This window comes from Heterodontus francisci, chromosome 14, assembly GCF_036365525.1.
Source record: "Heterodontus francisci isolate sHetFra1 chromosome 14, sHetFra1.hap1, whole genome shotgun sequence".
Taxonomy (NCBI): Eukaryota; Metazoa; Chordata; class Chondrichthyes; order Heterodontiformes; family Heterodontidae; genus Heterodontus; species Heterodontus francisci.
Window position 1 is genome coordinate 47,969,730 of NC_090384.1, and position 26,639 is coordinate 47,996,368.

At 45.5% G+C, this 26,639-nt stretch overlaps 1 protein-coding gene across 5 annotated transcripts in view; it reads right to left on the reverse strand.

Annotated features, from left to right (window-relative positions):
• Nucleotides 1-13,137: 13,137 nt before the first annotated feature.
• LOC137377031 (glycogen [starch] synthase, muscle-like) overlaps nt 13,138-26,639 on the reverse strand; it is a 132,131-nt gene continuing 118,629 nt past the window's right edge. For all 5 annotated transcript variants that reach the window (XM_068046187.1, XM_068046184.1, XM_068046190.1 and 2 more), the window contains 3 exons: nt 24,037-24,200; nt 22,470-22,550; nt 13,138-14,946 (listed from right to left, as the gene is read on the reverse strand). In XM_068046187.1, the coding sequence (XP_067902288.1) occupies nt 14,650-14,946; nt 22,470-22,550; nt 24,037-24,200 (542 nt within the window). In that variant the 3' untranslated portion in view covers nt 13,138-14,649. The remainder of the gene's footprint in view (nt 14,947-22,469; nt 22,551-24,036; nt 24,201-26,639) is intronic.

A 26,639-nucleotide genomic window follows, 5' to 3' on the forward strand; every position in this document is an offset into this window, starting at 1 on the left:
TGTGAGTTGTGTAACAGTACAAGTACAATTATAATAAAGTACCATATTTACAGCACCATGTGTCGAGTTTTAATAATCATCACAATTGGGTCCCCTGGTAATTCAGTGATAAATGCTCTACCCAAGGCTGCATTGAGCCATTTGACCAGGAAGTTCCCAGGTTCAAACCTAGCTTGCCTTGTTAGGCTAGCTCAGTGGAGCAGCAGTAGAGGTGCTACAATTGGCCTGTGGTTTAAGGAGCATTCTCATTTCTGATAGTTATGGCTTCTTGGGTGAGGAATTGAGGGCTGCCATTGTCACTGTAATTGTACCTAGCAGGAGTCTGTGCCTTGATGAGAGGAGGAAGAAACTAGAAAAAAAAATCTTGGATTAATAATTATGATTGTTTGTAATAGCTTTCTGAGTTTTCTCCCACATAGCAGGTTTACAGACTAGTTTTGATGATTGGGTTGAAGAGAGAGAGAGGGATGTCTGCATTAGAAGTCATTGATACCTTTATTTCAAGCAATCTCTTGTGGGAAATAAATTATTTATTGCGTAGATCAGTACTTGAAGGAGGAATTAGCTTTGAAACCACTTCCAGCGGTGTGTATATCACACTGGGTGAGTTCATAAGCCCATCTCAGCACAGTTGCCAAGAGTCAGATGCCACAATCGAGGTGGGGGAGCAACTTTGTATTTCTACACATCATGGAGCAGGGGTATTGAAGTACAAGAATAAGGAAGTCTTGCTACAATTGTACAGGGCTTTGTGAGACCACACATGGACTACTGTGTGTGGTTTCAGTCTCCATATTTAAAGAAAGATATACTTCCATTGGAGGCAGTACAGTGAAGGTTCACTAGATTTGTTCCTGGGATAAGAGGATTGTCCTATATATGGAGACATGGCTGCGGGGTGACCAAGGATGGGAACTGAACATCCAAGGGTATTCAATATTTAGGAAGGACAGGCAAAAAGGGAAAGGAGGTGGAGTAGCATTTTTAGTAAAAGAGGAAATCAATACAATAGTGAGGAAGGATATTAGCTCAGCGAATCCTGATGTGGAATCTGTATGGGTGGAGCTAAGAAACACCAAGGGGCAGAAAATGTTGGTGGGGGTTGTATATAGACCCCCAAACAGCAGTGATGTAGAGGATGGTATTAAACAGGAAATTAGAGACACGTGCAATAAGGGTGCAACTGTAATTATGGGTGTCTTTCATCTACATATAGATTGGGCAAACCAAATTAGCAATAATACTGTAGAGGAGAAATTCCTGGAGTACATACGCAGTGGTTTTTTGGACCAATACATTGAGGAACCAACTAGAGAACAGGCCATTCTAGACTGGGTATTGTGTAATGAGAAAGGATTAGTTAACAATCTTGTTGTGTGGTGTTCCTTGGAGAAGAGCGACCAAAACATGATAGAATTCTTCATTAAGATGGAGAGTGAGTGTTGATTCCAAGACTAGGGTCCTGAATCTAAATTAAGGAAGTTATGAAGGTATGAGGCGCGAGTTGGCTATGATAGGTTGGGGAACATTACTTAAAGGGTTGACAGTGGATAGGCAATGGTTAGCATTTAAAGAGCACATGGATAATTACAACAATTGTTCATTCTTGTCTGGCGCAAAAATAAAACAAGAAAGGTGGCTCAACCGTGGCTTACAAAATAAATTGGGGATAGTATTAGATCCAAGGAGGAGAAATATAAAATGGCCAGAACAAGCAAATCTGAGGATTGGGAGCAGTTTAGAATTCAGCAAAGGAGGACAAAGGGATTGATTAAGAAGGGGAAAATAGAGCATGAGAGTAAGCTTGCAGAGAACCTAAAAACTGACTGTAAAAGCTTCTATAGGTATGTGAAGAGAAAAAGATTAGTGAAGACAAATGTGGGTCCCTTAAAGTCAGAAATGGGGGAATTTATAATGGGGAACAAAGAAATGGCAGACCAATTAAATACATACTTTGGTTCTGTCTTCACAAAGGAGGACACAAATTACCTCCCAGAGATGTTGGGGAACAAAGGGTCCAGTGAGAAGGAGGAACTGTATGAAATCAGTATTAGTAGGGAAATGGTGTTAGGGAAATTGACGGGATCGAAGGCCGATAAATCCCCAGGGCCTGATAATCTACATCCCAGAGTACTCAAGGAAGTGGCCCTAGAAATAGTAGATGCATTGCTGGTCACTTCAAAATTCTATAGACTCTGGAACAGTTCCAACAGATTGGAAGATAGCTAATGTAACCCCCACTATTTAAAAAAGTAGGTAGAAAGAAAACAGAAAATTATAGACTGGTTAGCCTGACATCAGTAATGGGGAAATGCTAGAGTCCATTATAAAAGACGTAATAGCAGAGCACTTGGAAAACAATGACAGGATTGGACAAAGTCAACATGGATTTACGAAATAGAAATCATGCTTGACAAATCTACTGGAGTTTTTTGGGGATGTAACTAGTAGAATAGATAAGGGAGAACCAGTGGATGTGGTGTATTTGGACTTTCAGAAGGCTTTCGATAAGGTCCCACATAAAAGATTAGCGTGCAAAATTAAATCACATGGGGTTGGGGGTAAGGTACTGACATGGATAGAGAACTGGTTGGCAGACAGGAAACAAAGAGTAGGAATAAACGGGTCTTTTTCCGAGTGGCAGGCAGTGACTAGTGGGGCACCGCAGGGATCAGTTCTAGGATCCCAGCTATTCACAATATATATTAATGATATAGATGAGGGAATTAAATGTAATATATCCAAATTTGCAGACGACACAAAGCTGGGTGGGAGTGGGAGCTGTGAGGAGGATGCAGAGAAGCTCCAGTGTGATTTGGACAAGTTGGGTGAGTGGGAAAATACATGGCAGATGCAGTATAATGTGGATAAATGTGAGGTTATCCACTTTGGTAGCAAAAACAGAAAGGCAGATTATCTGAACAGCGATAAATTGGGAAAGGGGGAGGTGCAGCTAGACCTGGGTGTCCTTGTGCACCAGTTGCTGAAAGTAAGCATACAGGTGCAGCAGGCAGTTAAGGCGGCAAATGATATGTTGGCCTTCATAGCGAGAGGATTCGAGTACAGGAACAAGGATGTCTTGCTGGAATTATACAAGGCCTTGGTGAGACCACATCTGGAGTATTGTGTGCAGTTTTGGTCTCCTTATCTGAGGAAGGATGTTCTTGCTATGGAGGGAGTGCAGCGAAGGTTTACGAGACTGATTCCTGGGATGGCAGGAACAAAAGAACAAAGAACAGTACAGCACAGCAACAGGCCATTCGGCCCTCCAAGCCTGCGCCGATCTTGATGCCTGTCTAAACTAAAAGCTTCTGCACTTCCGGGGACCGTATCCCTCTATTCCCATCCTATTCACGTATTTGTCAAGATGCCTCTTAAACGTCGCTATCGTACCTGCTTCCACCACCTCCCCCGGCAGCAAGTTCCAGGCGCTCACCACCCTCTGTGTAAAGAACTTGCCTCACACATCCCCTCTAAACTTTGCCCCTCGCACCTTAAACCTATGTCCCCTAGTAACTGACTCTTCCACCCTGGGAAAAAGCTTCTGACTATCCACTCTGTCCATGCCGCTCATAACTTTGTAAACCTCTATCATGTCGCCCCTCCCCCTCCATCATTCCAGTGAAAACAATCAGAGGTTATCCAACCTCTCCACATAGCTAATGCCCTCCAGACCAGGCAACATCCTGGTAAACCTCTTCTGTACCCTCTCCAAAGCTACCACGTCCTTCTGGTAGTGTGGCGACCAGAATTTCACGCAATATTCTAAGTGTGGCCGAACTAAAGTTCTGTACAGCTGCAGCATGACTTGCCAATTTTTATACTCTATGCCCCGACCGATGAAGGCAAGCATGCCGTATGCCTCCTTGACTACCTTATCCACCTGCGTTGCCACTTTCAGTGACCTGTGGACCTGTACGCCCAGATCTCTCTGCCTGTCAATACTCCTAAGGGTTTTGCCATTTACTGTATACTTCCCACCTGTATCAGATCTTCCAAAATGCATTACCTCACATTTGTCCGGATTAAACTCCATCTGCCATTTCTCCGCCCAAGTCTCCAACCGATCTATATCCTGCTGCATCCTCTGACAATCCTCATCACTATCCGCAACTCCACCAACCTTTGTGTCGTCCACAAACTTACTAATCAGACCATCTACATTTTCCTCCAAATCATTTATATATACTACAAACAGCAAAGGTCCCAGCACTGATCCTTGCAGAATACCACTATTCACAGCCCTCCATTCAGAAAAGCACCCTTCCACTGCTACCCTCTGTCTTCTATGACCGAGCCAGTTCTGTATCCATCTTGCCAGCTCCCCTCTGATCCCATGTGACTTCACCTTTTGTACCAGTCTGCCATGAGGGACCTTGTCAAAGGCTTTACTGAAGTCCATATAGACAACATCCACTGCCCTTCCTTCATCAATCATCTTCATCACTTCCTCAAAAAACTCAATCAAGTTAGTGAGACACGACCTCCCCTTCACAAAACCATGCTGCCTCTCGTTAATAAGTTTGTTTGTTTCCAAATGGGAGTAAATCCTGTCCCGAAGAATCCTCTCTAATAATTTTCCTACCACTGACGCAAGGCTCACCGGCCTATAATTTCCTGGATTATCCTTGCTACCCTTCTTAAACAAAGGAACAACATTGGCTATTCTCCAGTCCTCTGGGACCTCACCTGTAGCCAATGAGGATACAAAGATTTCTGTCAATGCCCCAGCACTTTCTTCCCTTGCCTCCCTCAGTATTCTGGGGTAGATCCCATCAGGCCCTGGGGACTCATCTACCTTAATGCTTTGCAAGATGCCCAACACCTCCTCCTTTTTGATAACAACATGACCCAGACTATCTACACTCCCTTCCCGAGGCTCATCATCCACCAAGTCCTTCTCTTTGGTGAATACTGATGCAAAGTACTCATTTAGTACCGCGCCCATTTCCTCTGGCTCCACGCATAGATTCCCTCCTCTGTCCTTCAGTGGGCCAACCCTTTCCTTGGTTACCCTCTTGCTCTTTATATACGTATAAAAAGCCTTGGGATTATCCTTAATCCTGTTTGCCAATGACTTTTCATGACCCCTTTTAGCCCTCCTGACTCCTTGCTTAAGTTCCTTCCTACTGTCTTTATATTCCTCCAGGGCTTCGTCTGTTCCCAGCCTTCGAGCCCTTACGAATGCTTCCTTTTTCTTTTTGACTAGGCTCACAATCTCCCTTGTTATCCAAGGTTAACGAAATTTGCCAAACTTATCCTTCTTCCTCACAGGAACATGCCAGTCCCGGATTCTAATCAACTGACGTTTGAAAGACTCCCACATGTCAGATGTTGATTTACCCTCAAACAGCCGCCCCCAATCTAAATTCTTCAGTTCCTGCCTAATATTGTTATAATTAGCCTTCCCCCAATTTAGCACCTTCACCCGAGGACTACTCTTATCCTTATCCACAAGGAGCTTAAAACTTACGGAATTATGGTCACTGTTCCCGAAATGCTCCCCTACTGAAACTTCGACCACCTGGCCGGGCTCATTCCCCAATACCAGGTCCAGTACAGCCCCATCCCTAGTTGGACTATCTACATATTGTTTCAAGACGCCCTCCTGGATGCTCCTTACAAATTCTGCCCCATCCAAGCCCCTAGCACTAAGTGAGTCCCAGTCAATATAGGGGAAGTTAAAATCACCCACAACTACAACCCTGTTACCTTTACATCTTTCCAAAATCTGTCTACATATCTACTCCTCTACCTCCCGCTGCCTGTTGGGAGGCCTGTAGTAAACCCCCAACATCGTGACTGCACCGTTCCTATTCCTGAGCTCCACCCATATTGCCTCGCTGCATGACCCCTCCGAGGTGTCCTCCCGCAGTACAGCTGTGATATTCTCCTTAACCAGTAATGCAACTCCCCCACCCCTTTTACATCCCCCTCTATCCCGCCTGAAGCTTCTAAATCCCAGAACTGGCAATCCTGTCCTTCCCTCAACCAAGTCTCCGTAATAGCAACATCATAGTTCCAAGTACTAATCCAAGCTCTAAGTTCATCTGCCTTACCTGTTATACTTCTCACATTGAAACAAATGCACTTCAGACCACCAGTCCCACTGTGCTCCACAACATCTCCCTGCCTGCTCTTTCTCTTAGTCTTACTGGGCTTATTTACTAGTTCCCCCTCATTTATTTCCCCTGCAGTCCTACTGCTCTGGTTCCCACCCCCCCTGCCACACTAGTTTAAACCCTCCCAAGTGACACTAGCAAACTTCGCAGCCAGGATATTTGTGCCCCTCCAGTTTAGATGCAACCCGTCCTTCTTGTACAGGTCCCACCTGTCCCTGAAGAGATCCAGATATCTGAAACCCTCCCTCCTCCACCAGCTGTTCAGCCACGTGTTTAGCTGCACTATCTTCCTATTTCTAGCCTCACTGGCACGTGGCACAGGAGTAATCCTGAGATTACAACCCTGGAGGTCATGTCTTTTAACTTTTTACCAAACTCCCTAAACTCCCCCTGCAGGACCTCGTCACTCTTCATGTCTATGTCGTTGGTACCGATGTGTATCACAACCTCTGGCTGTTCACCCTCCCCCTTCAGAATGCCCCCTGTCCGTTCAGAGACATCCTTGACCCTGGCACCAGGGAGGCAACATACCATCCGGGAGTCTCTTTCACATCCACAGAAGCGCCTATCTGTGCCCCTGACTATAGAATTTTTTTAGAATTAGAATTAGAACATTACAGCGCAGTACAGGCCCTTCGGCCCTCGATGTTGCGCCGACCTGTGAAACCATCTGACCTACACTATTCCATTTTCATCCATATGTCTATCCAATGACCACTTAAATGCCCTTAAAGTTGGCGAGTCTACTACTGTTGCAGGCAGGGCGTTCCACGCCCCTACTACTCTCTGAGTAAAGAAACTACCTCCAACATCTGTCCTATATCTATCACCCCTCAACTTAAAGCTATGTCCCCTCGTGTTTGCCATCACCATCCGAGGAAAAAGACTCTCACTATCCACCCTATCTAACCCTCTGATTATCTTATATGTCTCTATTAAGTCACCTCTCCTCCTCCTTCTCTCCAACGAAAACAACCTCAAGTCCCTCAGCCTTTCTTCGTAAGACCTTCCCTCCATACCAGGCAACATCCTAGTAAATCTCATCTGCACCCTTTCCAAAGCTTCCACATCCTTCCTATAATGCGGTGACCAGAACTGCACGCAATACTCCAGGTGCGGTCTCACCAGAGTTTTGTACAGCTGCAGCATGACCTCGTGGCTCCAAAACTCGATCCCCCTACTAATAAAAGCTAACACACCATATGCCTTCTTAACAGTCCTATTAACCTGGGTAGCAACTTTCAGGGATTTATGTACCTGGACACCAAGATCTCTCTGTTCATCTACACTACCAAGAATCTTCCCATTAGCCCAGTACTCTGCATTCCTGTTACTCCTTCCAAAGTGAATCACCTCACACTTTTCCGCATTAAACTCCATTTGCCATCTCTCAGCCCAGCTCTGCAGCCTATCTATGTCCCTCTGTACCCTACAACATCCTTCGGCACTATCCACAACTCCACCGACCTTCGTGTCATCCGCAAATTTACTAACCCACCCTTCTACACCCTCTTCCAGTTCATTTATAAAAATGACAAACAGCAGTGGCCACAAAACAGATCCTTGCGGTACACCACTAGCAACTAAACTCCAGGATGAACATTTGCCATCAACCACCACCCTCTGTCTTCTTTCAGCTAGCCAATTTCTGATCCAAAGCTCTAAATCACCTTCAACCCCATACTTCCGTATTTTCTGCAATAGCCTACCGTGGGGAACCTTATCAAACGCCTTACTGAAATCCATATACACCACATCCACTGCTTTACCCTCATCCACTTGTTTGGTCACCTTCTCGAAAAACTCAATAAGGTTTGTGAGGCACGACCTACCCTTCACAAAACCGTGCTGACTATCGCTAATGAACTTATTCTTTTCAAGATGATTATAAATCCTATCTCTTATAACCTTTTCCAACATTTTACCCACAACCGAAGTAAGGCTCACAGGTCTATAATTACCAGGGCTGTCTCTACTCCCCTTCTTGAACAAGGGGACAACATTTGCTACCCTCCAGTCTTCCGGCACTATTCCTGTCGACAATGACGACATAAAGATCAAGGACAAAGGCTCTGCAATCTCCTCCCTGGCTTCCCAGAGAATCCTAGGATAAATCCCATCTGGCCCAGGGGACTTATCTATTTTCACACTTTCCAAAATTGCCAACACCTCCTCCTTGTGAACCTCAATCCCATCTAGCCTAGTAGTCTGAATCTCAGTATTCTCCTCGACAACATTTTCTTTCTCTACTGTAAATACTGACGCAAAATATTCATTTAACGCTTCCCCTATCTCCTCTGATTCCACACACAACCTCCCACTACTATCCTTGATTGGCCCTAATCTAACTCTCGTCATTCTTTTATTCCTGATATACCTATAGAAAGCCTTAGGGTTTTCCTTGATCCTATCCGCCAATGACTTCTCGTGTCCTCTCCTTGCTCTTCTTAGCTCTCCCTAGCTCTCCCTTTAGATCCTTCCTGGCTAGCTTGTAACTCTCAAGCGCCCTAACTGAGCCTTCACGTCTCATCCTAACATAAGCCTTCTTCTTCCTCTTGACAAGCGCTTCAACTTCTTTAGTAAACCACAGCTCCCTCGCTCGACAACTTCCTCCCTGCCTGACAGGGACATACTTATCAAGGACACGCAGTAGCTGCTCCTTGAATAAGCTCCACATTTCGATTGTGCCCATCCCCTGCAGTTTCCTTCCCCATCCTATGCATCCTAAATCTTGCCTAATCGCATCATAATTTCCTTTCCCCCAGCTATAATTCTTGCCCTGCGGTATATACCTGTCCCTGCCCATCGCTAAGGTAAACCTAACCGAATTGTGATCACTATCACCAAAGTGCTCACCTACATCTAAATCGAACACCTGGCCGGGTTCATTACCCAGTACCAAATCCAATGTGGCATCGCCCCTGGTTGGCCTGTCTACATACTGTGTCAGAAAACCCTCCTGCACACACTGGACAAAAACTGAACAATCTAAAGTACTCGAACTATAGTATTTCCAGTCAATATTTGGAAAGTTAAAGTCCCCCATAACAACTACCCTGTTACTCTCGCCCCTGTCGAGAATCATCTTCGCTATCCTTTCCTCTACATCTCTGGAACTATTCGGAGGTCTCTCGAAGACTCCCAACAGGGTGACCTCTCCTCTCCTGTTTCTAACCTCGGCCCATACTACCTCAGTAGACGAGTCCTCAAACGTCCTTTCTGCCGCTGTAATACCCTCCATGATTAACAATGCCACACACCCCCTCTTTTACCATCTTCTCTGTTCTTACTGAAACATCTAAATCCTGGAACATGCAACATCCATTCCTGCCCCTGCTCTACCCATGTCTCCGAAATGGCCACTACATCGAGATCCCAGGTACCAACCCATGCTGCAAGCTCACCCACCTTATTCCGGATGCTCCTGGCGTTGAAGTAAACACACTTTAAACCAATTTCTTGCTTGCCAGTGCCCTCTTGCGTCCTTGTAACCTTATCCCTGACCTCACTACTCTCAACATCCTGTACACTGGAACTACAATTTAGGTTCCCATTCCCCTGCTGAATTAGTTTAAACCCCCCCGAAGAGCACTAGCAAATCTCCCCCCCAGGATATTGGTACACCTCTGGTTCAGGTGAAGACCATCCTGTTTGTAGAGGTCCCACCTACCCCAGAAAGAGCCCCAATTATCCAGGAAACCAAAACCCTCCCTCCTACACCATCCCTGCAGCCACGTGATCAACTCCTCTCTCTCCCTATTCCCCGCTTCGCTATCACGTGGCATGGGCAACAACCCAGAGATAACAACTCTGTTTGTTCTCGCTCTAAGCTTCCACCCTAGCTCCCTGAATTTCTGCCTTAAATCCCCATCTCTCTTCCTACCTATGTCGTTGGTGCCTATGTGGACCACGACTTGGGGCTGCTCCCCCTCCCCCTTAAGGATCCCAAAAACACGATCCGAGACATCACGAACCCTGGCACCTGGGAGGCAACACACCAACCGTGAGTCTCGTTCCCACAGAACCTACCTGTTCCCCTAACTATGGAGTCCCCAATGACTAATGCTCTGCTCCTCTTCCCCCTTCCCTTCTGAGCAACAGGGACAGACTCTGTGCCAGAGACCTGTACCCCATTGCTTACCCCTGGTAAGTCGTCCCCCGCAACAGTATCCAAAACGGTATACCTGTTGTTGAGGGAAACGGCCACAGGGGATCCCTGCACTGCCTGCTGGTTCCCTCTCCTTCCCCTGATGGTAACCCATCTAGCTACTTCTTTTACTTGAGGTGTGACTACCTCCCCATAACTCCTCTCAATAACCCCCTCCGCCTCCCGAATGATCCGAAGTTCATCCAGCTCCAGCTCCAGTTCCCTAACGCGGTTCTTGAGGAGCTGGAGTTGGGTGCACTTCCCACAGATGCAGTCAGCAGGGACACTCTTGGCGACCCTTACCTCCCACATTCTGCAGGAGTAACATACAACTGCCTTAACCTCCATTCCCACTATTCTAAATTCCCAACAAATCTACTGAAAACCCCCCAAAAAAAGTCAAAACTTGTTAGCTTAGCAATCCGACGGACAGAACTTTTTAAATAAAAAGCTTACCTTATCAACACACCAGAGTCCTTTTTTTTGGTTAGAGGAGGAGGGTGGGTGGGAGACACTACACGTGTAGTGTCTCGGGTACAGCCACCACCCAAATATATCGTTTTCACTTACCCAGCAGTTCCCTGGTCCTCCGAAAACAAAAGGGAATTAACTTTTAACTTACACTGAAATTGACCTCCCAGCTGCAAGTTCGCTCCGTACCTCCGCTTCTGTCCAAGCTGCTGCAACCAAAACTAAAAGAAATTGATTTTAAACCGCCCAAATATATAGTTTTCACTTACCCAGCAGTCCCCTGGTCCTCCGAAAACAAAAGGGAATTCACTCATCAAGGGGAGTCCCCTATAACTATTGCTCTTCTGCGCTTTGTCCCTCCCTGCTGAACAGTGCCAGCCGTGGTGCCACTTCTCTGGCTGCTGCTGTTGTTTTCCCCTGATAGGCCATCCTCCCCAACAGTATCCAAAACGGTATACTTGTTAGAGAGGGGGATAGCCTCAGGGGATTCCTGCACTGACTGCCTGCCCCTTCTCGCGGTCACCCATCTATCTGCCTGCACCTTGGGTGTAATCACTTCTCTAAAACTCCTGTCTATGACGCTTTCTGCCACCTGCATGCTCCTAAGTGCATCCAATTGCTGCTCCAACCAATCCATGCGGTCTGTGAGGAGCTGCAACTGGGTACACTTCCTGCAGATGTAGTCATCCGGAACGCTGGAAGCGTCACGGACCTCCCACATATCACAGTTGAAGCACTTCACCCCTCTAACTGACATTTCTAGCACTAATTAATAAATTAATTTACAATAAATACTTATTAAATCCTTACTAAATTATGTTACAATTAACTATATGGTCCCTAGTGCTAGATTTCTACTATAAATATTAAATGCTAACAAATACAGTAATCTCCTCCCTCCGGTTTACTTTACTTATTAACTAATTAATTAGTGTTTTAATCAATTTTTATCAATGTTTTATTTTCAAATTCAGTACAAATTCCCTACCAGCCGATCAGGTCACAGCTTTCCTGTGACATCACTTTTTCAGTTTTTTTTAACCAGAGCTAAGTTTTTATACTTACCAGTCCGGAACTCCGCCCTCCGAGTCTTCTCCCTGGATGTCGGCTGCGAATCCCCAAGCGAAGTTTTTTATACTTACCAGTCCGGAACTCCGCCCTCCGAGTCTTCTCCCTGGATGTGGAGAGGACTGGCGTATGGAGAGAGATTGAGTTGATCAGGCTTGTATTCGCTAGAGTTTAGAAGAATGAGAGGGGATCTCATAAAAACCTACAAAATTCTAACAGGACTGGACAGACTAGATGCAGGAATGATGTTCTCGATGGCAGGGGAGTCCAGGACTAGGGGCCACAGTCTAAGGATAAGGGGTAAGGCAATTAGGACTGAGATGAGGATAGATTCCTTCACTGAGAGTGGCGAACCTGTGGAATTCTCTACCATGGAAAGCAGTTGAGGCTAAATCATTAAATATATTCAAGAAAGAGTTAGATATAATTCTTAGGGCTAATGGGATCAAGGGATATAAGGAGAAAGTGGGAACAGGTTACTGAGTTTGGAAGATCTGCCATGATCTTATTGAATGGCGGAGCAGGCTCAAAGGGCTGAATGGCCTACTCCTGCTCCTATTTTTCTGTGTTTCTATGAGGCTTACCTGAGGGATTGGAAAGCAATATCACCTCTGGGAACAATATTTTGATTTAGTTAAGTTTCCTTTTATAGTTTGTGTTTTGTTACCATTTGACACTTGTGTCCATTCATTAGGGTTATCTAGCCCCTTTGATTATTTGGCACTTCAAGACATATAATGAGGCTGAGTAAATTGAATCTATACTCTCTGGAGTTTAGAAGAATGAGAGGTGATCTCATTGAAACATACAAGATTCTGAAGGGGCATGACAAGGTAGACACAGAGGTTGTTTCTCCTAGCTGTGGAATCTAGAACATGGGGGTACAATCTCAGGATTTCGGACCATTTCGGACTGAGATGAGGAGAAACTTCTTCACTCAAAGGGTTGTGAATCTTTGGAATTAGTGACCCCAGAGGTTTGAGGATGCTGCATCATTGCATATATTTAAGGTTGAGATAGACAGATTTTTGGTCTCTCAGGGAATGAAAGGCTATGAGCAGCAGGCAGAAAGTGGAGTTGAGGCCGAGGATCAGCCATGATTGTATCCAATGGTGCAGCAGGCTCGATGGGCTGTATGGTCTACTCCTGCTCCTATTTCTTATGTTCTTAAGTTTCACAGCAACCCTCTAGCTTGCTACTCACCCCTTGGCAATTAATTCTCTCTTCATACGTGATGGTCAATGTTCCTCGGGTTTCCCTTCTTGGTTCAGTTAAGATGCAAATATATTGCCATACACACTTAGTAAGAAAAGAGATTGACCTCCAAACTAAAAAAGTAACTTGCTTTATTTTCATGCTTTTAAAATAACTATTTTGCACACTGCTTCACTCAGTACTGTAACTTAGAATATATTTATTTTCTAATGCATTAAAATTTCCCAAGTTTACTTTCAACAGAGAAAACACACCCAAACTGAACAGCAACAGGAGTTACAGGAAACTGCAGAAGCAGGGAGGAGTGAAAGTTATCATCACGTTCATTGGGTGTTCACAATGGAAAAAACATCACTGAAACCGTAAACTTCTCAATGGCCAAATTTTAGGGTTCCAAGATTTGGAAAACAACCATCTTGCCTCTCTTTAGAAAGTAAAAGGAGCTGTAGGTCCAATTTTTCTTTTTTCTTTTCAAAGTGCCACGTCCTATCCAAAAAACATTCTATCCACCAGTTTTCTGTACTGCTCCAGACATTGCTGCCCTCCACGACTGTACCCAAATGGCCATTCTCCACATTTGCATCCAAATGTGTTGGTCAGTTATTGGGGTTGAGGGAAAGAGGAAGCATTTCCAGGGTTCGGCATCTCAGGGCAGTCCAACATTACAGCCACCAACATTTCTGGTGGAATTACTCTAGGCTGGAGAAGTCAGAGAGGATTCTAGCAGGGAGGCACGACCAACCTCACTTCTTCCCAGCTGCTCATTAAAAAAAAAAAAAAAAAATCGCAATATTTTTGTGAGTTAATCCTTTTTCCTCAACAAAACGGAGTATTTTCAACAAAAGTACTGCCCCAAACTTTTGTTCCATTTACATTAAAATATAAAAATAAGGAACATGACTCCTTTAAAATTCAACAGATACATTTTGCAATCAACAAACTAATTTTGCAAATTTTCAGTTTGATTGTGATAACATAGCCTTATAATGAGGTGCATAACCGATAGAGTGTTATCGACTGAGGGGCTGCTGTGTTGGTGTATTTAAATTTGGAGTTCAGCTAATGGTTATGGATTACTTGATGTGCTATATTTTGAACTCCTCATTACAGATGTGCAATTCGCTAGAAGCATCTATTAGTTTCTATAGGTTTTGTTCTGGATACTGAAGTATCTATTTCAAATGTATCATCTACTGTGAACATGTATAAGAGACGTGATGACACGTTAATTTGCACAGGAAAACACGCAACAAAGGCATTCGTGCAGATTTTGTTCAGTCTAACTAAGCCACTATGGGAATACCACCTGTAAATTGATCTGACTATTCTAGGTTGCCACCCATCCTGTTTTTGACTGAGCAGTTAGAAATTTCTGGATAATCCATTCAAAACCTAAGACCAGACATCAAAAGTCCAGTTTTGTCTGTATTTATTTCTGTGTCTCATGATTTGGAAGCATGAATCATTGAGGTTATTCTGGTTTTGGATAATTCCTCCATAATAGCCAACATTAAAACTCAAGTCATGATCCCATCCTCTGTCTAAATTCTCAACCTCCCCAAACACCCTATCCAGCTTTGGTAAAATGTGGCAGCCCTGTAGTTATTAATAATTTCTCGCGTAGTTCTAGTTTCTTTCCTCTATTCCCAAGTCATTATTGTTTTCAGGGTCGCTAGAGCTGTGGTTAAGGCTTCCTGGGGATCTGGGCTCACTGGCCTGGCTCTTTTTCTTCACCCTTCTCTTCTCTAATTTTGAATTGATCATAGCAATTGGTTTTATGTTCATTCGGTCTTTCTCAGCTTCTTCCTCTTCATTGTATCGCTCTTCATCTTCCTCTGTTTCACTGTGGTAGGGGCTGGAATGGAGGGAGGTAGCAGGGGATGGTGGTTTGGAGGCAGGTCTTGGGTAGCAGAAACCTTCACTCTGCAATTTAAAAAAATAGTAAAGTAATTCAACTTCACAAGGGAAAATGAACAAATGATGCATTTACATTATTACGTTGGTGATCTATTATTTCCTTGTATTCGGATTGCTGCAAATTGGACAAAGCTCATCAGTGTCTCACAGTGACTGTATACTGTATATTAGGACAGGCCGATCGCAACACAGAAACTGGGTCCTGTGCAGGGGTAGCATCAACATGTTGCACCACGGACATTTGATAAAATTATTGAGTCAACCACAGACATGGAGGCAATTAATCTGTATTTAATGTGTATAGCCAATCGAATGTCATCAAAACACAGTCCGATTTAAAATGCATTTCTCCCTATTTAGTAAGACAACAGACATTGGGCTGAGTTTTATTCGGGCACCGCCACCTGTTAAACTCAGCGGGGTGTCCACATTAAGCAGCTGCGCAGAACCCCGCGATATTACGCGCGGGAGCTCATTAGCATCACGGCGCCAAGCCGCCCTCCTTATAATACATTCAGTGCAGCAAGACACCTTTTGACAGTTGTGCAGCAGGTGCTGGGGCCCTATTTTAAGCCCCCCAGCACCTGCTTCCTGACAGCTGTCAAAGAATACTTACCTGACTGCTGAAGAGTGGGGCTGCTGTCAATCTGGCAGCAAAGCAGAAAGTGCTGCAGAAACCCAGCAGGTCAGGCAGCATCTGTGGAGAGAGAAGCAGAGTTAACTTGTCCAAGTTCACAGACCTGAAAGTTAACTCTGCTTCTCTCTCCACAGATACCTGACCTGCAGAGTTACCCCAGCATTTTTCGCTTTGCTGCCACATACTTACCCTGCTGTGTCCCAGTGTCCTGTGAAGTAGTGATCCTCTTCTTCCACTCAGTTGTAACATTCCTTCTTGTAGGCGTGCCCCACCTAGGTGAATAATCTTAATTTTGCACATTCCAGGACGTGAGACTTAAATATACCATAAAAGGTATTACAGAGGTTTACAGAGAACACACTAACACAAATGGGAATGCATGGGTGTCGCAGCAATGTAAATACGTCTTTCACTAAATGTTCCTCACCAACATGTGTGTCCTTTTCTCTGTGTGAATGCTGTGTGCCAGCATGTAGCGCCAATGTCACATCCCTTTGCACTGTTGGCCCTTCATGAGAGCCAACGTATGCAATATCATTGCCATGCCACCATTACTCATAAGCGTCGCCACGGACTCAGTGATATGGCCATTGGCTCAATCAGCTGCTACCTCTAATGGTTTACACCGGGATACTGCAGATGTAGACTGGTGCACAGCAGGTGAGCGTGGGTGACGTGTGGCTTGCAGAGCTCATTTTGGTTCCTATGGAGCAGACAGCCCCTGTCTGATAAGCCACTGCCGTACATCCCTAGCTCACTGCTAGCCCTGCGTGCAGAGCCTGGGTACCATCTGCCCTTCCCTGCATCTTTCATATCGTAGGTCCTCAGCGTCCTCCTATTCCGAGGAGGAACCCTGTTGACGTCTCTCCTCACCACGCCAGGCCCCTATTGGGTGTGTAGTTGTGCAGAGCAGTAAAGAAAATAGCTGGCCTTTCCGGCCCATAGCACAGGGCATCACCCTATCCATACAGGCATTGAAGGCGCTCTTTCAGCATGCTTATCTCCTGCTCAATGGTGGCTCATGTTGCTTAGTGGCTGGCGTTGTATCTCTCCTCTTCAGCAGTGATGGGGTCTCTCACTGGTGTCGGAAGCCATGTCTGCAAGGGATAGTCCTTATCTCCAAAAAGTCACCCCTCCATCGGAGCCAGTTCAGTGAGCCGCGGTGGCAGCTGGGACTGGCGCAGGTCCCAGGTGTCATGACAGCTGCCTGAGAAGCGGGCACAGATTTGCATGAAGCAACATATGGTGATCACATACCAGCTTCACCTAAATTGAGAGGATTCCTTTAATGGTATGTCTGCAGATGGTAGCCTGGCGGGAAGCCTGATGGCCACATGAGTGCAGTCTATGAACATTATAACATTATAACCTATAACCATAGGCAATGGTGCTGAAACCAATGGCGCTGAAACCAATGGCCCTTTGGGCCTGGCTGTGAGAGTCTGTCCTAAAGCGGACATACTCACTGGCCCTCTGGTGCAGGGCATCGGTGACCTCCCTGATGCAGCGGTACACTGCTGACTGTATGATTCCACAAAGGTCTCTGGTGGGCCCCTAAAAGGCTGCAGAGGCGTCAGGCTTGAGAACCGCTGTCACTATGAGGACCGTAGGCACAGGATGTCCACCGGAGCCCATGGACTGCAGGTCCTCTTTGAGCAGGGCACAGAGACATGTCACCACCCTCTCTACATGCTCAATCTCCTCTGACACTGGTGCTCTGACATCCGATGGCATGTCATGTGGGACCTGTAGATGCATGGCAAGCCTAATGGCAAGCTCCCCTTGGGGGCTGCTGCTCAAGACCGGGGGCCTCTATGTGGATCTCACCTGCTTGTTGATATTGCCTCTGGTGTACACAGATCCTCACGTGCAGAAGATCACACAATGTAGGATGAGCCATACCTATTTCCATGTGATAAATAAAGTTGAACCCTTCATGTATTCGAAGGTTCCTAACAGGGCAAGGATTGGTGTTGACGGGTACATCAGCTGCTTTCATGGATCAACTTTGTGGTGTGCCATGGCATTGCCCATCCTGGCTAACACTGAATGGCACAGCATGACCACATCAAGATCCTACCAGCTGAATCGATTGCCCCCACCATCCATATAACCTTAATGCTCTTACTTTTTCTGGCACCCATCCCACACACAGGGTGACTGGAGTGTCATTGCTCCTTCACAAACATGAATAAACACAGAGCATACACTGTTTACTGAGAGAAGGTACACAGCACTTCCCATTATGCCTGCAGAGCTTTCCCTCCAGTAATCCCAGGTCCCCTCCCTCCTCCCTTCCAGTATGCAGAGTGAGATCCCAGTGTATCCCCCCCCTCCTCCTCCCTTCTAGTATGCAGACTGAGACCCCTGTAATCCCCCCGTTACTCCTCCCTTTAAGAATGCAGAGCGAGACCCCTGAAAAGGAACTTCCCTTCTGCCGCAAAACCTTCTGCCTCTCAGGACCCGCCAGCTTTTCAAATTGTGAACGGGACAGCACGTGACGGGAGCCCGTTCAGCGAAAAATCAGGAGGTGGCCATGCAGAGGCGGTGGGCTGCATAATCTGCAGAGGTACGTACTGTTTAACATACTGCAACTGGGGTACCGCCGCCATGCAGCAAGGGGTGCGGTGGGGGGGGGGGGGGGGGCACACCCAGGTCCCCCCACCGGCAGTAATTTGCGGTGGGCCCTTCTTGACACCACGAGTCAAGGTGGGCTTACCCTGCAGAATTTTGCTGGCCCCCGCGCTGTGATCCACGGCGTCGAGGAGCCGGTGAAATTCAGCTCACTGTTTCTGCTTGCGCACTGGAGGCAGTGATGTGCAGATCTGAATGAATGTCCATCTGTCAATCCCCTCTCTGTGTCCATCTTTCTCTCCCCCTCTCGCTCCCGTCCCCTTCTCCCTCGCTCGCTCTCGCTCCCGGCCCCTTCTCCCTCGCGGTCCCTTCTCCCTCGCTCGCTCTCGCTCCCGGCCCCTTCTTCCTCGCGGTCCCTTCTCCCTCGCTCGCTCTCGCTCCCGGCCCCTTCTCCCTCGCGGTCCCTTCTCCCTCGCTCGCTCTCGCTCCCGGCCCCTTCTCCCTTGCTCGTTCTTGCTCCCGGCCCCTCCTTGCTCGCTCGCGCTCTCGGCCCCTTCTCCCTCGCCCTCGCTCCCGGCCCCTTCTCCCTCGCCCGCTCCCCCTTCTCCCTCGCTCGCTCTCGCTCCCGGCCCCTTCTCCCTCGCTCGCTCTTGCTCCCGGCCCCTTCTCCCTCGCCCGCTCTCACTCCCGGCCCCTTCTCCCTCGCCCGCTCTTGCTCCCGGCCCCTCCTCGCTCGCTCACGGCCCCTTCTCCCTCGCCTGCTCCCCCTTCTCCCTCGCTCGCTCTCACTCCCGGCCCCTTCTCCCTCACTCGCTCTCGCTCCCGGCCCCTTCTCCCTCACCCGCTCTCACTCCCGGCCCCTTCTCCCTCACCCGCTCTCACTCCCGGCCCCTTCTCCCTGGCCCGCTCTCGGCCTCTTCTCCCTCGCCCGCTCTCGCTCGCTCTCTGCCCCTTCTCTCTCTCTCTCTCCTCCCCGAGTCCATCCCTCTCCCCCCACCCCCTGAACATTGCTGAGAGCAGGAACAGTGCTTCTGATCTTCAGACAGCTTCTTGGTTTTCTGGCGGGCTTTTTAAAAAAAGTACCTGACGGAAAACACAATCTGTCCGAAGTTCAGAAACCACTGTTTTCTCTCTCAGCACCTGTCAGCTGTGAAACTGACACTAGCAATTTTTTAAAAAGCCGGACTGAAGAAGCCAATGGGAAATTTGTCGTCCCTGAAATTACCAGTCACGGACCCCAAAATTGTTTACCACGGATACCGGTGGCCGTGTACGGACACGTTGCCGACCCCTGGTCATGTGACCTAACGATACTCTCCAAGACAAAGCAGTTCAACAGCATTCAATCAAATATGTGATAAATCATCCAGGAAGATTCCTTATCACATGTACCAGCTCCCAAATGCAGATCCCAGGCAAATCTCCTGAAAGGCCAGCTCGCCAAAAGGCACTGGGCAGCATGGTCCGAGAATTTGTCTGCAACACTGGGAGTCAGGAACCGCGAATGCATTTTGGAGACATCAGAAAAATCCTAAAGTCTAAATGTAGAAATTCAGGACAAAATTGTCTGGCATTATCACATTACAAAACCAAAAACCTTTACTGTGAATTTTGTAGATCTTAAAAAGTGGAATGTTTCATTTCTAAACATAGAAACATAGAAAATAGGAGCAGGAGTAGGCCATTCAGCCCTTCAAGCGTGCTCAGCCATTCATTATGATCATGGCTGATCATCCAACTCAGTAGCCTGTTCCCACTTTCACCCCATACCCTTTGATCCCTTTAGACAGCTATATCTAACTCCTTCTTGAAAACATACAATGTTTTGGCCTCAACTGCTTTCTGTGGTCGTGAATTCCACAGGTTCACCACTCTCTGGGTGAAGTAATTTCTCCTCATCTCAGTCCTGAAAGGTTTATTCCGTATCCTTAGACTACGACCTCTGGTTCTGGACTCCCCCACCATCGGGAACATTCTTCCTGCATCTACCCTGTCAAGTCCTGTTAAAATTTTACAGGTTTCTATGAGATTCTGCCTCACTCTGCTGAACTCCAGCGAATATAATCCTAACTGACTCAATCCCTCCTCATATGTCAGTCCCACCATCCCAGGAATCAGTCTGGTCAACCTTCGCTGCACTCCCTCTATAGCAAGAACATCCTTCCTCAGATAAGCAGAACAAAACTGCACACAATATTCCAGGTGTGGCCTCACCAAGGCCCTGTATAATTGCAGCAAGACACCCCTGCTCCTGTACTCGAATCCTCTCGCTATGAAGGCCAACAGACCATTTGCCTTTTTTACCGCCTGTTGCACCTGCATGCTTACCTTCAGCGACTGCTGTACAAGAACACCCAGGTCTCACTGCATATTCCCCTCTCTCAGTTTATAGCCATTCAGATAATAATCTGCCTTCCTGTTTTTGCTACCAAAGTGGATAACCTCACATTTATCCACATTATACTGCATCTGCCATGCATTAGCCCACTCACTCAACTTGTCTAAATCAGCCTGACGCCTCTCTGCATCCTCCTCACAACTCATCCTCCCACCCAGTTTTGTGTTATCTGCAAATTTGGAGATATTACATTTAGTTCCCTCACCTAAATCATTAATGTATATTGTGAATAGCTGGGGTCCTAGCACCGCTCCCTGCGGTACCCCACTAGTCACCACCTGCCATTCAGAAAAAGACCCATTTATCCTTACTCTTTGCTTCCTGTCTGCCAACCAATTTTCTATCCATCGCAATACACTACTCCCAATCCCATGTGCTTTAATTTTACATGCTAATCTCTTATGTGGGACTTTGTCGAAAGCCTTCTGAAAGTCCAAATAAACCACATCCACTAGCTCCCCCTCATCAACTCTACTCGTTACATCCTCGAAGAATTCTAGTAGATTTGTCAAGCATGATTTCCCTTTCATAAATCCATGCTGACTCTGCCCAATTCTACCACTGTTCTCCAGGTGCTCTGCTATAAAATCTTTGATAATGGACTCCAGAATTTTCCCCACGACCGGCGTCAGGCTGACTGGTCTATAATTCCCTGTTTTCTCTCTACCTCCCTTTTTAAATAGTGGGGTCACATTAGCTACCCTCCAATCTGTAGGAACTGTTCCTGAGTCTATAGAATCTTGGAAGATGACCACCAATGCATCCACTATTTCTAGGGCCACTTCCTTAAGTACTCTGGGATGCATACCATTAGGCCCTGGGGACTTATCAGCCTTCAATCCCATCAATTTCCCCAACACTATTTTTCTACTAATACTGATTTCTTTTAGTTCCTCTCTCTCACTAAGCCCTGTGTTCCCCAACATTTCTGGTATGATATTTGCGTCCTCCTTTGTGAAGACAGAACCAAAGTATGCATTTAGTTGGTCAGCCATTTCTTTATTCCCCGTAATAAATTCCCCTTTTCTGACTATAAGGGACCTACATTTGTCTTCAACCTTTTCCTCTTCACATACCTATAGAAACATTTACAGTCAGTTTTTATGTTCCCCGCACGCTTGCTCTCGTACTCTATTCCCCCTTTCTTAATCAATCCCTTGGTCCTCCTTTGTTGAATTCTAAACTGCTCCCAATCCTCAGATCTGTTGTTTTTCCTGGCAAATTTATATATTATTTAAAGGTAGGACAACCATGAAAAGCATAGTTTTTTTAGATGCTCTGCCAGATGGCAGCTCCTGTGCTTGGATGAACTGCCTTGTTGTTTATTCAACACAGGGGCTCCATTTCCAGCCTCTCTCACCTTAGAAATGATGACTTAATTCATACATAGCAATTTTTTTTGTGCAGCTATTTGGCAGGCCATATTTATTCCATTCTAAAATATATGACCAGAAATATGTCGACACCATCATAACAAAAAAGGTTTACAGTTGATGAAGGGCAACACTGATAAAATCTGAGCTAAATGTAGAATGGTCAGCCTCACTATCCAAATCATGATGTGGAGGATGCAACACTGACGGGCAAGAACATGGTGACAAGGGCTCAATTCCCCAACATTACATCGGGTATTAATGTGAGCTGAGAATTGTAAAATGCAATACAGTAAAACCTTTGAGCACAAGGTTTCACATAAGAACATCATGAGACACTGGCACCATGTCACTGATGCAATTAAAAATGGTTTAGTTTTCAAAAATCTCAAAGTCATTAAAATTGGCTAATACTTTGTTTCAAGTAACCTCAGAGAGCAGCCTGAAGAATAATGATGAAAATCTCCTTCTCAAGCAAGTCTGACACTATGATAATAATTAGCAGTGTAAACAAACTGCCAAGTCAACAAATAAAGGAATTACTTACCACCTCAGGCTCCCCAAGAGTGGATGTAAAGGAATCTGGAAAAGCCTTTGCTAATGCCAGTTGTCTTGCGTGTAGGTAATACTGAAAAGATAATCGAGAAGGTACTCCATTTACAAAGAAGCAATGCCTCCCAACACCTTGTACAAAGACACAACATCACTCTCATTCTGGGAGATAATGCATGTACAGTGACAACAGCAAAAAACATGAACAGTTCTGTAGTGCTCTTTACGTACAGAAAGACCTCCGAAAATACTTTACATTGAGGAGTAAAAACATGGAGGACAAGCAGGAAGAATAATGGGAAAGCAAAGGACGGGGCATGATGACATGGTCAAAGAGAAGTTTTTGGAGGAGGCTTTTAAACTTAGGAAAGAAGGTGTCAAGGTGGATTGATGTTAATAGAAATTTCAAGAGAGCAGGAGTGCAGTGTTTGAGAACAGCCACCAGTGCGGGAGCGGGGGCTTGAGAAGTAATCCTCAGAGGAGTGGAGGATGCATGTCGGTATGTAAATCAGGAAGAAATCACTAAGGTAAGGTGCAACAACAGCATGGAAGGATTTGACAATGAGGACGAGAAGCTTCAGGTTAATTTGCTGGTGCAGCAGGTGACCTCAGCTTCAAGATGACAGGGATGATGGGAATGTGAGACTGGAAGACTGTCGAGATTTGGATAGCAATGTTTCAACTGAGTTCTAATTTATGAAGCAATAAGGTGGAGAGGTTAGCCAGGAGACAATTAGAGAAGTTGAGCCTCAAGATTAAGAGCACATGGACTACAGTTTCAGCAGCAGTAGCAGAGAGGGAGGAGCAGAAGCTAGCAATGTTAAGGTGCTAGAAATAAATGTTCTTCATAAGAGAGCAGATGTGGAAATGGAAGTTATGTTCAGGAGTGAGCAGTGTATGAGGTTCCTTGCTCCCGGAGCTGCCATCTGGGTAGTTTTCTGGCAGAGGCTGGAGACGATAGTTTCAGTTTTACCAATATTAAGCCAAAGGAGATTTTTGGCTCATTCAGATCTAAATGTCCAACAAGCAGTTTCAGAGCATAGCAACAGTCATTGGATTGGTCAAGGTGACAGAGATGTAGAGCTGTGTATCTGACATTCATGTGGAAACCGACCCTGTGCTTTCAGATGGTATCATTAAGGGGAAAGAGTATAAATGATAAAAGAAATAAAGGATGGAGTCCTATTGTATACCAGAGATGGTCATGCAAAGAGAGAAGTAATTGTTGGTTGTTCTGTAATATTTGTGCTGTGACATATATGAGAAGAACTAGGTGTTTCTGTGGATCCTCTGACAAAGTTACAGTAGACAATCAAGAGAATCCCTGATAAAATAAATGGTGAATGTGCGATGACGGAAATACAGAAAGTAGAGAATAAAGGTAGGGAGTGAAGAAATCAGAACATAATGAAGAAAGCAAAGTGTGAAAATAATGATCAGCAAAGCGCTTCTATCTTTTAAAACTATGCAACAGGTAACTCCACAACACTAATACTTGATTGGAGTTGAAAACTGGTTACAAATAATTATTCTAAGACATGAGAAAGTTTGCTGAGCTTTACCCTTCCTAGATACTTCCAGTCCAGCAGATCAGAGAGGCGCTCCGTGCGATTCCTCTGAATGATGCGCTGTCGACGAGATTGTTGACAGAAGCTGTAGATAAACGAGGTCAGTTGATTGCACGAGTCATCCAGAGATCTAAAACGACGATCAAGGATGTAAATCCCTGAGGGAAAAGCAAGCCTAAACTGAGTCATCTCATGCACAGGGCAATTAGTGGCCAATAAGACAGTTTCCTACTTAAAATCAGAGTGGAGCTGAAACTATGAGCAAGTTTTAACTAATCACTGGCATAGCCAATGTCTGGGTGGCTACCTGGTCAAAGGGTGGAATTTTCTTGTCACCACCTTTTACTACTTTAATTTGATTTGCTCAGTTTTCTTTTAAAACCTAATGTTGGTTAGGCCAGTTCCTTCCAGGAAGTATAAGACCTATTGTCCCTTTAAGGGGAGGCACTTGACTGAGTCCTGGATAGCCTACACAAAATAGGAGCAAAATACTGCAGATGCTGGAAATCTGAAATAAAAACGTAAAGTGCTGGAAATACTCAGGTCAGGCAGCATATGTGGAGACAGAAGCAGAGTTAGTTTTTCAGGTCTGTGATCTTTCATTAGAACTAGGAGTAATTGGTCTCTCACTACCAGAGTCATTATCTTAGAGTAAGAAAGCTCCTACTCCCATATCACTCGCGTCAATAGCCACCTTAAAGGATCTGTTAAAATTTGGTACTGCTAATATGAGCTCATTTGTTAGGAGAGCCTTCAATTTTCAAAAGCCATCTGGCACAGTTCTGACCGCACTACCTTGATATTTTTCTCTCATAGGCCGGTCAATGGGGCAGCTAGGCTGCTGAAATTAGGGACAGATTTTCTATATAAACCGCACATTCGCAGGAATTGCATTATCCCTCTCTGAGTCTTGGGAATGGGGAAATCTAATAGGGCTGTTACTTTTGCTGCCCTTGGCAACATCAGACATACAATATGTCCCAAACAGGTCACTTTGGCCTTAATGAACTTGCTTTCAGCTCAGCTGGCCAACAGGTTAGAGTTTTGGAGACCCTTGAATAATGAATACTCTTAAGTGATTTAGATAGTCTTCCCAGGTGTCGCTATAAACCAGCAGGTCACCAAGGTAGCAAACACAGTTGTTTAAACCAATCACCACCGGATTCATCAATCCTTGAAAGGTTTGGGGCATCCTTTAAACCAAATAGCACGACTTTGCATTGAAATAGAACATCTGGTGTTACAAAAGCTGAGATTTCCTTAGCTTGGGAGGTCATGGAGACATGGCAGTACTCTTTTAAGAAATCAATTTTACTGATGTAAGCGGAGTTGCCTGCACCGTCAATACATTCTTTGATGCGAGGAATCAGGTAGGAGTCTGTTCGGGTCACTCACTGTGGTTAGGGCCACAGTCTGCCTTGCCATCTGTTAGTGCGCCCTTTCCTAGACTGGCCTCGCGAACCCTGACAAAACCCACTCGCTTCCCCTTTAATTTCCAGCAGTTGGCTTTCACGTGCCCTGATTTACTGTAGTGGGAACACACAGGTACTATACCCTCTGCACCTTCTTTCCTGACTTGTGGAGGGCCTCCTGCATTCTCACTCCTATTCTCCCTTTCACTACCACCCCATTGCCTATTGTTATCCCACTTTCTGTCCCTTCTGGACATCTGGGGATTATTAGGGAAGGGTTTTCCCTGATGAAAGGGTTTATGTTTGAATTCATAATCTGCCATTGCAGCAGCGTCCCTCACCCGTGACCCTTTGTTCTTCAATAAGCGTCTTTATGTTAATTGGAATACTGTTTGTAAATTCTTCTAATAGGATCACCTCTCATAAGTTCTCATACGAGGGTTCTAAGTATCTCACCCAGCAATTGAAAGCCATGTATTTAACTCACTCAAATTCAAGGAAGGTCTGAGTAGGCCTTTTCCGAGTATTTCTGAATTTCTGTCGGTATTCCTCAGGGACTAACTCAGGCTTTTAAAATAGTAATTTTGGTTTGCTCATAATCTAAAGAGCTTTCTTCTGACAACATGAGTAAGCTTCCCAGGCTCTTCCCACTAATTCGCTTTGTAAAAGGAGGGCCCCAAGTCTCTTTTGGCCAATTTAACCTGTGGGCCATTTTCTCAAAAGTGATAAAATATGATTCAACCTCATCAAATTTTGGTATGAATTGAGTGTCTCAAAAAAAATCAAAGCTTTGCTCCAAATTGGGGTCAGTATTTGAATTGCTGGCAGTATCCACATTTTGCAATTTCATTCTTTCCTTAGCTAGTTCAAAAGCTCTTGCCTCTCTCTCCCTTAGCATCTCCCTTTCCCCTTTCTCTTTTGGAAACTCTAATTTCATTCTCCACATGGCAAGGTCTCTTTCCAGTTGAATTCTATCTTGTATAAAAGCAAAATACTGCGGATGCTGGAAATCTGAAACAAAAACAAGAAATGCTGGAATCACTCAGCAGGTCTGGCAGCATCTGTGGAAAGAGAAGCAGAGTTAACGTTTCGGGTCAGTGACCCTTCTTCGGAACTTGTATCTTGTATAACTTGGTCAGTCTCAGATTCCATGCTTGTTTGTTCTGTTTCTGAGACAATATTAAA